This window comes from Neoarius graeffei, chromosome 14 (genome assembly GCF_027579695.1).
Source record: "Neoarius graeffei isolate fNeoGra1 chromosome 14, fNeoGra1.pri, whole genome shotgun sequence".
Lineage (NCBI taxonomy): Eukaryota > Metazoa > Chordata > Actinopteri > Siluriformes > Ariidae > Neoarius > Neoarius graeffei.
Window position 1 is genome coordinate 35,158,957 of NC_083582.1, and position 13,041 is coordinate 35,171,997.

The 13,041-nt window shown below is 44.1% G+C and overlaps 1 protein-coding gene across 1 annotated transcript in view; it reads right to left on the reverse strand.

Moving 5' to 3' along the window:
* pcdh15b (protocadherin-related 15b) overlaps positions 1 to 13,041 on the reverse strand; it is a 462,078-nt gene that overhangs the window by 397,015 nt on the left and 52,022 nt on the right. Inside the window, 1 exon segment of the mRNA XM_060938905.1 lies at positions 11,625 to 11,742. Coding sequence (XP_060794888.1) covers positions 11,625 to 11,715 — 91 coding nt within the window. The 5' untranslated portion in view covers positions 11,716 to 11,742.

A 13,041-nucleotide genomic window follows, 5' to 3' on the forward strand; every position in this document is an offset into this window, starting at 1 on the left:
CTGACATTTTGGAATTGTTTGTGTTTTAATAAAACCTCTAGCTGCATTTTTATCTTCCTGTAGCCTGATTTTGTGACAAGGGCACACCCAAAAGAGGACAGGTTCTCTTTTGAACATTATTAATACCTGTTATTCATCCAAGTATGTTTTTTTCTGCTTATTTTACCATTTTAAACCAGCAGGAAATGTTTTTTTTCCTTCATACTGTACATTTAAGCATACATTATTATTCAAATGAACAGTGTGTTCAAATGAGTTCAAGTGAACTCAAGAATTATTGGGAACCTTCAGTAGAATGAGGAAAAATCTTGTATAAAATTACATTATACACATTTGTAGAAGGTAAATACCCTTTTTTCCTAAGAAAAAGCATTTAGAAGAACTTTTAAATTAGAATATTTTCTATTAAATGCAGGGGCAGTAGCAGAACGGTTGTCAGCCCTAAGGAATAGTTATAATAAATGTACACAAAATGTCATCATTTACATTTTTTTCAATTGTTCTCAGTCTCCAAGAACTTGGTGCTAGTGAATTGGACCATGTCCAGTGTCCTTGGGGTGTGTGTGTTTATATATATATATATATATATATATATATATATATATATATACATACACACACATACACACATGCAAATCTAAGATGCCTCTGTCATCCATCACCAGGGAGAAAACCAAAACACTTCCAACACAAAAGAGACAGATGGCTGTTAATTAAGTGCATCTTCTAAATAATAAAATATAATATAATATTGTAGGGGCACTGCATTGTTCATAATTCATAGCCAGCTATTAGGTGTTCAATTGAAATGATTGTTTCTGTCACGTTCTGCATTACATCTGTTGAGTCGTTTTGCTCTTTACTGTGTCGCGTTATGATGATGTTGGTTGGCGTGTCTAGACTTGGCATAAAAAACTGACATGCAATAAATTTTGAGAGGATTAAAGTTTTCCCGAGTTCAGGCTTTTAAACCTATCCACTGTGTCTGTGTCTCCCCACTGTGTCAACACCTTTACACTGGTGACCCCGATGACTCTTTGGACAGTAATCCTAAGAGGTTTTTTATTTAAATTTTTTTTTTTTTACTACGATGGAGGCTAATGCTGCTGCGCTCAAGCTACCGGAGTTTTGGGAAGGTCTTGCGGCGGTGTGGTTTGCTTAAGCGGAGGCTCAATTCGCGATCAGACGGATAACGGACGACGCAACGAGATATTACTATGTGGTTGCAGCCCTGGGTAGCTCAACTGCTGTCAGAGTTGTGAGTTTGCTGCAGAATCCTCTGACTGAGGATAAATATGGTAGCCTTAAAGCGCTTTTGCTGGGGACTTTCAAACTGAATGATTCCAAACAAGCCCGCCGTTTGCTTTCATTGAGCGGTTTGGGTGACGCAAAGTCTTCGGAACTGATGGACCACATGCTGTCTCTCCTCGGCAAACGTGAGCCTTGTTTTATCTTCAGGGAGCTCTTTCTTCAGCAGCTGCCAGGGGAGGTGAGATCGGCGCTTGCTGGTTCTTCCATCAGTGACCCGCGCGACCTGGCTAAGGAGGCAGATAAGTTTTTTTTCTGTCATGCAGCACTGCAAGACAGCTGTCCACCATTGTGCTGCAGAATCAGCGCTACCAGAGGGAGCTCTCGTCGCTGCAGCGCAACAAAGGAGGCAAGGCCTGTGTTTCTACCATGCTCGTTTCGGGCCCAAGGCTACGAAGTGCCACCCACCCTGCCGCTTCAAGGCGTCGGGAAACGGGGGGGCGGTGCTCATTTACAGCAATGAGCGTTGGCCATGCAGGCGGTTTGCTGTTCGTCACCGATGCTGTTTCCGGACGTCATTTCCTCTGTGACACAGGTGTGCAGGTAAGCGTCTTGCCTGCTACAGACTTGGACATTCAGCAGGGTAAATGGGGTCCCATATTGGAGGCCACGAACGGTAGCTCCATCCAGACTTTCGGTGAGCGTAGCGCCGTGGTGTCTTTCGGTGGACAACAGTTTACCTGGAACTTTGTGGTGGCAAGAGTGTCCACTCCCCTACTAGGCACAGATTTCCTTTGAGCTCATGGCTTTCTGGTGGATGTTAGAAACCAACGACTGATCAAAACAGAGACTTTTACCTCACTCCCCTGCACACATAGCTGTTCCACTTCATCCCGTCTGTCCAGCACCTTTGTGGCGAATGAGTTCTCATGCCTCCTAGGGGAGTTCCCCGCCTTCACCCAACCAACTTTCTCATCTGGCGTGGTCAGACATGGTGTGGAGCACCACATCGCAACCGTTGATCCCCCGGTTCATGCGCGTGCTAGGCGCTTGGATCTTGGGAAGCTCGCCATTGCCAAGGCAGAGTTCGAGACGCTGGAGCACCTTGGCATCATACGGCATTCTAACAGCCCTTGGGCTTCGCCATTATACATGGTTCAGAAGCCTGGTGGAGGATGGCATCCATGTGGTGACTACCGCTGCCTGAATGAGGCCACTACACCCGACCGCTACCCTGTTCCTCATATTCAGGACTTTTCTGCCCTGTTGGCTGGTAAGGTCATTTTTTCAAAGGTGGACCTCATCCGTGGTTATCACCAGGTGCTGCTGCATCCACAGAGCAGTCTTGGAAATGTCGTCATCACTCCTTTTGGTCTGTTCGAATTCCTCCGCATGACATTTGGGTTAAAAAAACGTTGCTCAGACTTTTCAGCGACTCATGGACAGTGTTCTGCGTGACCTGCCGTTTGTTTTTGTGTACTTGGATGACATTCTCGTTGCTAGTACTTCCAAGGCTGAACACCTGGCGCACCTCAAGGTTCTATGTCAGCGTTTGAGCGATCACAGACTGATCATCAACACAGCCAAGTGCCAGTTTGGTTTGTCTGCCATTGATTTCCTTGGCCACCATGTCACGAGCAAGGGCGCAGCTCCACTGGCTGTGAAGGTGGAGGCCATATGTCTGTTCCCACGGCCGGTCACGGTCAGGGCCCTACAGGAGTTTCTAGGCATGGTGACTTTCTACCATCATTTTGTCCCACATGCAGCCCACCTCATGCGTCCCCTCTACGAAGCTCTTAAGGGTAAGGCTGCTAAGCACACAGTTGACTGGACAGAGGAAAGGACTCAGGCATTCATGGACACCAAGACAGCCTTGGCCAATGCCACCATGCTAGCACACCCATCCCCGGATGCCCCTATTGCCATCACGACAGACACCTCTGACTATGCCGTCGGGGCTGTCCACGAACAGTTAGTTGATGGCAGTTGGCAGCCACTGGCCTTTTTCAGCCAACAGTTGCACCCAGCTGAGAGGAAGTAAAGCACGTTTGACCAAGAGCTGCTAGGCCTGTTCCTGGCCGTACGACACTTTCGTTTCCTGTTGGAAGGCCGAGCATTCATTGCTTTTGTGGACCACAAGCCCTTAACCTTTGCTATGGCCAAGGTTTCAGAGCCGTGGTCTGCCCAGCAGCAGTGTCAGCTTTCCTTTATTTTGGAGTTCACAACGCATATCCGTCATGTGGCAGGGAAGGATAATCGTGTGGCAGACTGTCTCTCTCGTCGGTTTGTGTAGGCAGTGCACTTCGGGGTGGATTATGTCCGCATGGCAGTGGACCAGGTCCACGACGCTGATGTTCAGGCGTACAGGACTGCCATCAGTGGACTGTGTTTGGTGGATATTCCTTTTGGCAATGCAGGTGTCACCCTGCTTTGTGATGTATCCACAGGTCAGGCCCGACCCATTGTTCCTGGCAGTTGGTGCAGGCAGGTGTTTGATGCGGTGCATGGCCTTTCCCACCCTGGCAGGAGAGCATCACAGAAGTTGGTGGCAGCTAAGTTTGTTTGGCATGGCCTCAAAAAGGATATTTGTGACTGGGCCGCCGCCTGCCTTGAATGTCAGCAGGCTAAGGTGCACCATCACTCCAAAGCCCCTCTTGAAACCTTTCATGTCCTGGACAGACGTTTCGACCACGTACATGTGGACCTGGTGGGACCCTTGCCGACCTCCAGGGGCTTTACGCACCTGCTTACTGTGGTTGACCGCACCACTCGTTGGCCTGAGGCCATTCCACTCCAGTCCATCTCCATGGCTGATGTCACGCGGGCATTCCTGAGCACATGGGTAGCCCGTTTTGGCGTCCCTTCTGGCATAACATCAGACCATGGTTCACAGTTCACATTGGAGTTATGGGTTGCAGTCACCAACAGCCTCGGAGCACAGATACACCACACCACAGCCTACCACCCACAAGCCAATGGACTATGTGAGCGGTTTCACCGTTGATTGAAAGCCGCATTACGGGCAAGCCTCCGTGACGAAAGCTGGGTGGATTGTTTGCCTTGGGTAATGTTGGGGCTGCGGGCTGCTCCAAAAGAGGATCTACTTTCTTCTGCAGCCGAATTGGTCTATGGCCAGCCTCTGTGGGTGCTGGGCGATTTCTTGCCTGATGTTACCCGCCCATGGTCTGCTGGTCACCAGCGGCAGGTGCACCTCCAGGGTGCCCAGGTTTTTGCGCCAGTGCCCACCTCTCAGCATGGCATGCTGCGTTCACAGCTCTTACCAGGACTGCAGGATGCGGCATATGTTTTCATCCGTCATGATGCTCACCACAGCCCCTTGTGCCTGCTCTATGATGGTCCATTGCAGGTGCTGGAAACGGGGGACAAATTTTTTGTCATCGACGTCGGGGGCAAGCAAGACCGGGTGTCAGTGGACCGCCTTAAACCCGCTCACTTGGACTTGGATTCTCCGGCGGTGGTTGCCCAGACCCTGCGGTTGGGGCTGTCTGACATCTACCACACTTCCACAGTCCACAAACCCTGAACTTCCTGTTCCTGCGGCCCCAGCTCCTGAAGGCCAGAGTAGTTTTGGCCGAGCACTCCGCCCACCTCACCGGATGAACTTGTCTGTCTTTGTGAATTCTGGGGGGGCATGTATAGGGGCACCACATTGTTCATAATTCACAGCCAGCTATTAGGTGTTCAATTGAAATGATTGTTTCTGTCACGTCCTGCATTACCTGTTAAGTCGTTGTTTTGCTCTCTACTGTGTTGCATTGTGATGATGTCGGTTGGCGCATCTAGACTTGGCATAAAAAAACTGACATGCAGTAGGTTTTGAGAGAATTAGTTTTCCCGAGTTCGGGCTTATAAACCTATCCACTGTGTCTGTGTCTCCCCACTGTGTCAACACCTTTACAATATCATATAAACAAAATTAGACTCAAGTAATTAGGCAGTATGCTACCAAAGAGATGAGTAAAAAGCTAAGTGTATCGATGTTGTATTCAATTGATTGAGTCATGACCACTATTTAAATACAATTAGTTTTGCAGACATACATTCAATAGAGGTGAGTTCATTGTACCATAATGGGCCATTGTTAAAGCTAATAAATCATCAGGAAAAGCTGACATTTCGAGCATGTTTTGGCATTAAAAAAAGAAAGAAAGGCTTCAATAAATTAATAGCACACCTAAAATGACTATCGGGGGGAAAAAGAACATCACCAGACTGACACACTGAGCTAAAAAGCCCATTAAAACATCTGCCAAGAATAGTGAAAATCAGAATGTAAAATTTTCACTTCTTGAACACAACCTCAGTTCTGTGTATTTGGATGAATAAAATATGGTGAAGTGGGCAGTCATGCAACAAGAGGGAGCTGCAAAGGTGCTTTCCCTGGGATTGATGAGACACATGAAAACAGGGAAAGGAAGGAGACTTGATCTGAATATTGAATGTATGGGAACATGTTACTAGGCATATCAGGTGAAAAGTCAAATTCAATCCAAATTGCTTGAAACTGCTCTAACTGAATTCAGAATTGAATACAGAACAACATACTTTTTACAGAATTAAAATATGTTTATCTGTTCTTGAGATATTACAAATCAAAGATTGAAAAAACAGCTTAATTTTTAGAAAACTGCCATAATATTATGTATTTGGATAACATGGTCCAAAATGGGCCTCATTAAAGAATGAGATCAAATGCTTTTGTTAATAACTTTTTTTATTTTTCAAAATATTTACATGGAAATTGGCCGAAGATTAAGCAGTGGAAACTAAAAGAGGTTGATCATCAGAAGGAGTTTAGGAAAGAAATGAGACGAGCATTGAGTGGTCATGGAAGTCTGCCAGAAGATTGGGATACTACTGCTGTACTAGTAAGAGAGGCAGCAAGGAAGGTGCTAGGGTGGTCTCGGGAAGGAGGAAGGAAGACAAGGAGACATGGTGGTGGAACAAAGAAGTGCAGGAAATTATAAAAGAAAAGAGGCTAGCAAAGAAGAATTGGGATGATCAGAGAGACAAGGAAAGCAGGCAATTATACAGAGAGACGAGACAGAAGGCAAAAAGAGCAGTAGCGAAGGCGAAAGCAGATGCATACCAGGAGTTGTATGAAAGACTGGAGACCAAAGAATGAGAGAAAGAAATGTACAGACTAGCTCGGCAGAGAAACAGGGAAGTGAGGGATGTACAGCGGGTAAGACTGATGAAAGATGGAAATGGAAATGTGCTGACAAACAAAGAGAGTGTATTAAGAAGGTGGAAAGAGTACTTTGAGGATTTATTAAATGAGGAGAATCCAAGAGAGAAAAGGTCAGATTCATTGGAGACAGCAAATCAGGAAGCAGAGATGGTTAGTCAGGATGAGGTGAGGGAAGCCATGAAAAGAATGAAGACTGGGAATGCAGTCAGACCAGATGGTATCCTGACTGAGGCTTGGAGATGTTTGGGTGAGACGGCTGTGGAGTTCCTAACGAGATTGTTTAATAAGATCCTAGAGAATGAGAAAATGCCAAATGAATGGAGAGTGTGCTAGTCCCAATATACAAGAATAAGGGAGATGTACAGAACTGCAGTAATTACAGAGGAATAAAATTGATGAGCCACACCATGAAGCTATGGGAAAGGGTATTGAAGGCGAGATTGAGAAGAGAGGTAGCGATCTGTGAACAGCAGTACGGGTTTATGCCAAGGAAGAGCACGTCGGATCCAGTTTTTGAATGAATTAATTAATTTATTTTTTGAATAAATGTATTTATTTTGAACATTTTTGCTTTAAGAATGTTAATGGAGTAGTACAGAGAAGGCCAGAGAAAGCTACATTCTGTATTTGTAGACCTGGAGAAGGCATACGATAGAGTGCCGAGAGATGAGTTATGGTATTGTATGAGAAAGAGTGGAGTGAATGAGAAATATATTAGAGTGGTGCAAGACATGTATGAGAACAGTGAAACAGCAGTGAGGTGTGCAATTGGAACAACTGAATGGTTGAAGGTGAAGGTGGGACTTCATCAAGGATCTGCTTTGAGTCCTTTCTTGTTTGCCATATTGATGGATAGCTTGACGGACAGCGTGAGGCAAGAGTCACCATGGAACATGATGTTTGCGGATGATATTGTGATATGTGGTGAAAGTAGAAAGGAGGTTGAGTTGGGTTTGGAGAGATGGAGGTATGCATTGGAACGAAGAAGGATGAAGGTGAGCAGTAGCAAAACAGAATACATGTGCATCAATGAGAATGGGGATGAAAGTGTAGTGAAGATGCAAGAAGTAGATGTAAAGAAAGTTGGTGAATTCAAGTCAACTGTGCAGGAAAATGGGGGCTGCGATAGTGAGGTGGGAAAGCAAGTGCAGGCAGGGTGGAGCAGTTGGAGAAGGATTTCGGGAGTCATTTGTGATAGGAAAGTCCCAGCAAAAGTGAAAGGTAAGATGTATAAGACAGTAGTGAGACCAGCTGTGATGTATGGATTGGAGACCGTACCCTTAACGAAGAGACAGGAGGCAAAGTTGGAGGTGGCGGAGTTGAGGATGTTAAGGTTTGCGATGGGAGTGACAAGGTTCGACAGGATAAGGAACGAGCACATCAGAGGGACAGCACATGTGGAGAGCTTGGGAATTAAGCTAAGAGTGATGAGACTGAGATGGTATGGGCACATCCTGAGAAGAGATGCAGAGCATGTGGGAAGGAGAATGTTGAGGATAGAGCTGCCAGGCACACGAAAACAAGGAAGGCCAAAGAGGAGATACATGGATGTGGTGAGAGAGGACATGAAAATGGCAGGTGTGGTAGAGAAGAATGCGGAAGACAGGGAGCAATGGAGACAAAAGATCCGCTGTGGCGACCCCTAATCGGGAGCAGCCAAAAGAAGAAGACGATTTACATGGAAATTGGCAGGCACATACAGTGGGGCAAAAAAGTATTTAGTCAGCCACCAATTGTGCAAGTTCTCCCACTTAAAAAGATGAGAGAGGCCTGTAATGTTCATCATAGGTACACTTCAACTATGAGAGACAGAATGGGGGAAAGAATCCAGGAAATCACACTGTAGGATTTTTAATGAATTAATTGGTAAATTCCTCGGTCAAGTAAGTATTTGGTCACCTACAAACAAGCAAGATTTCTGGCTCTCACAGACTTGTAACTTCTTCTTTAAGAGGCTCCTCTGTCCTCCACTCGTTACCTGTATTAATGGCACCCGTTTGAACTCGTTATCAGTATAAAAGACACCTGTCCACAACCTCAAACAGTCACACTCCAAACTCCACTATGGCTAAGACCAAAGAGCTGTCAAAGGACACCAGAAACAAAATTGTAGACCTGCACCAGGCTGGGAAGACTGAATCTGCAATAGGTAAGCAGCTTGGTGTGAAGAAATCAACTGTGGGAGCAATTATTAGAAAATGGAAGACATACAAGACCACTGATAATCTCCCTTGATCTGGGGCTCCATGCAAGATCTCACCCCGTGGGATCAAAATGATCACAAGAATGGTGAGCAAAAATCCTAGAACCACACGGGGGGACCTAGTGAATGACCTGCAGAGAGCTGGGACCAAAGTAACAAAGGCTACTGTCAGTAACACACTACGCCGCCAGGGACTCAACTCCTGCAGTGCCAGACGTGTCCGCCTGCTTAAGCCAATACATGTCCAGGCCCATCTGAAGTTTGCTAGAGAGCATTTGGATGATCCAGAAGAGGATTGGGAGAATGTCATATGGTCAGATGAAACCAAAATAGAACTTTTTGGTAAAAACTCAACTTGTTGTGTTTGGAGGAGAAAGAATGCTGAGTTGCATCCAAAGAACACCATACCTACTGTGAAGCATGCGGATGGAAACATCATGCTTTGGGGCTGTTTTTCTGCAAAGGGACCAGGACGACTGATCCGTGTAAAGGAAAGAATGAATGGGGCCATGTATCGTGAGATTTTGAGTGAAAACCTCCTTCCATCAGCAAGGGCATTGAAGATGAAATGTGGCTGGGTCTTTCAGCATGACAATGATCCCAAACACACCGCCCGGGCAACGAAGGGGTGGCTTCATAAGAAGCATTTTAAGGTCCTGGAGTGGCCTAGCCAGTCTCCAGATCTCAACCCCATAGAAAATCTTTGGAGGGAGTTGAAAGTCCGTGTTGCCCAGCGACAGCCCCAAAACATCACTGCTCTAGAGGAGATCTGCATGGAGGAATGGGCCAAAATACCAGCAACAGTGTGTGAAAACCTTGTGAAGACTTACAGAAAACGTTTGACCTCTGTCATTACCAACAAAGGGTATATAACAAAGTATTGAGATTAACTTTTGTTATTGACCAAATACTTATTTTCCACCATAATTTGCAAATAAATTCTTTAAAAATCAGACAATGTGATTTTTCTGGATTTTTTTTCTTATTTTGTTTCTCATAGTTGAGGTATACCTATGATGAAAATTACAGGCCTCTCTCATCTTTTTAAGTGGGAGAACTTGCACGATTGGTGACTGACTAAATACTTTTTTGCCCCACTGTAGATGGTTGTATACTGAATACAAAGTTTGAAAAGTTAGCAAAAACAAATTCTGCAAATTAGTATTTAATTAATATTAATTATGCTCATTAGGTAAAAATGTTAAATTGGTAAACTCAGTTAAAAAATAATAAAAGATTATTTCTAATACCCTGTTTGTACTCTGTAGGCTTTTGTATTTCTCAAAAACAGGGCCTACTAGTGTTTACATGAAAGAACATGATAATATTCACAGCTTTCAAGGCAAACATCAGAAAAACTGTGTGAGCCACATCCAATAAACAATTCCAATTAATTGAATTGAAATTGATACTTGCGTTTCTGACATCCGTTTTTTTTTTAAATATCATTCTGACCGCTAAGATTTTTTACATGACCACTAAGATTTATTTACATGAATCAGTTTGATTTGAAAATATAACTAGGTAAAGCTATGAAAACTCACTTCAAAGTCTCCCGTGAATCATAACATCAAAACTAGCAGATAGAAAATTTTGCTGAATACTTCATCAGAAACAGTGAGTGCTAGAGAACATCTCTATAAAAGTTATCTGATGGATATTCACGAGTAACCCAATCAGAAACTGATCAGAAGAGAGAGAGCCTGACCGCTTTCCCGTGACTCAAAAAGTTTCCCAATGTCACACAGAGTTTTTACTCTGTTGTACCAACTTCAACCTGCTCTTACTCCCAAAGTACTGAACAGACCTTAACGAGATACATTTCTTTGGAAAGCAGAGATTATAAGCTTTTGAATGATAGTATTCACAATAGAAAATATTCAAGGGTTAAGCAATGACAGATTTGGAAACTTAGATGGGCATCTGTACAATTTTCACAGCACGGCCAGCGAGTGTCTGATATGCCTAGTGTTACATGGCCCTAATACAAGCATGAAGGTGCATGAAATTAGGATTATCCTGACACACAGAGTCATTACAGAAGCAAAAAGTGTGTCTTTTTTAAAGCTGTTTACATTGTAGAATGTAGAATCGAAATGTGTAAGCGCTATTAATGCTGGAAAGGAACCCTTAAAATACTTTGGTAAATGATTACATCAGTTTCTTATCAATGATGACTGGAAATCCAGAATTCATAGTTTGGTGTAAATATTAGTGCAGTAGTCTAAATCTATGAGTAATTTAATGAATCTCAGGTAAACAAATTAGCTAGCCTGCTGGTCAAATAAAAGCCCCAGTTCTTGTCCAGTGCCATGTTTTGGTTGCTTGGAAACCTAATTTCTAGCTAAAATGTGGCATCTAATGTAATGTAATGTAATGTCACATAATTAGCTGATTAAGTGCATTAATACAGACTATGGGAAACAAACAAATACGTGATCATGTAGCACATTGTGTTTGCATTCTTGGTGAAAAGTGCATCACATCACACATACAAGATATTTTTTGAGTCAAGCTAGCGTCTTTGATTAAGTCAGAGAGTACTATGATGGCTTTGTTCTGCACTTTATTTTGCTTGGTTTTGCCAGTGTATACACATACTGGCATGTTACTGAGTAGGAAAAAGATTATCTGCTGTGTGTGCACGCTAATTACGTATTTTGTCTTGTAAAAATCCTTCTACTCTCATTTGATGTATGTAGTGCAGCAGGCGGCAGGATTCAGGAGCACTTTTGGCAAAAGTCAATAAATTGTTTTTCTCTTTTTGTTGAACCTACTTGTCTGTCGGACAACTATGACTGACTAAATGTAATAGCATGAAATCTGGCATGATCTAGTGATTTGTCTATCTTTGATGAATGCAAATAATATAAGCATTTTAACAAGAATTAGACAATGATGAAATTATTGGATGGTCACACTGAATGTAATGTTAGGCATGTTATAGAGAGCAGTACCTACCATCTGAGTCCTGAGACCAGCTGGAAGCTGTGACTAAGAGGACACCAATGCCGATTCTCAGCCATTTAAATAGCCACGACTGCTGGCACATCTTCCCTAAGTGTTACTGCTTACCCACCTACAAAAAAGAAAGGGATATGTTCTGTACATCTCACATACAGCATTCAAACTTCTATTACATAGCAAGATCCATTTTTATTCAAAAGAATGACAATGACTATTAATTTCAACAAGTTCAAACAGGGTATGTGTACTTTTCATCAAAAGCAGTTTTGATTTGAAATGAAGTCTTTTGAAGGAAACAAAACCCAACTGTAGACCTACCGTAGTTTGGTTTACTTCTTAGGATATTTACATTTCTATTCCAGTGATTGAGGACAAATAAGATTGCTAATAGACAATTGAAAACTGAACTCCATCCATCTATTATCCGTAACCACTTATCCTGTGCAGGGTCACAGGCAAGCTGGAGCCTATCCCAGCTGAATATGGGCGAGAGGCAGGGTACTCCCTGGACAAGTCGCCAGATCATCATAGGGTTTACACATAGAGGCAAACAACCATTCATACTCACACCTACAGTTAACTTAGAGCCACCAATTAGCCTAACCTGCGTGTCTTTGGACTGTGGGGGAAACCGGAGCACCTGGAGGAAACCCACGCACACACGAGGAGAACATGCAAACTCCACACAGAAAGGCCCGCATCGGCCACTGGGCTCAAACCCAGAACCTTCTTGCTTAGGGCGGCATGGTGGTGTAGTGCTTAGCATGGTTGCCTCACACCAAGAAGGTTCCAGGTTCGTGGCCAGCGAGGACCTTTCTGTGTGGAGTTTGCATGTTCTCCCCATGTCTGCGTGGGTTTCCTCTGGGTGCTCCGGTCTCCCCACAGTCCAAAGACATGCAGTTAGGTTGACGTGGGGCAGCCTTGGGCTGAGGTGCCCTTGAGCAAGGTACCTAACCCCTGACTCCTCCCTGGGCACTGTGTGTGGCTGCCCACTGCTCTGTGTGCATGCATTCACTGCTTCAGATGGGTTAAATGCAGAGGATGAATGTCACTATGCTTGAAGTGTGCATGTGACAAATAAAGGTTTCTTCTGTCTTCTTCTGTAAGGTGACAGTGCTAAGAACTACACCACCGTGCTGCCCTGAAAACTGAACTGATTGTGTAAAATGAATATCAGTAGCTTAGGCTACTCCGTGGATGTTCGTTATATGGCTAAGTATGTGGAAATTCTCCCACACCAACCTTGACAAATCATGTCTTCATGGATCTTGTTTTGTCCACAGATGCACAGTCATGCTGGAACATGTTTTGGGCCTCTTGGTTCCAGTAAGGGAAATTGTGATGCTACAGAATACAAAAGACATCCAAGACAACTGTGTGCTTCCAATTTTGTGGCAACAGTTTGTGAAAG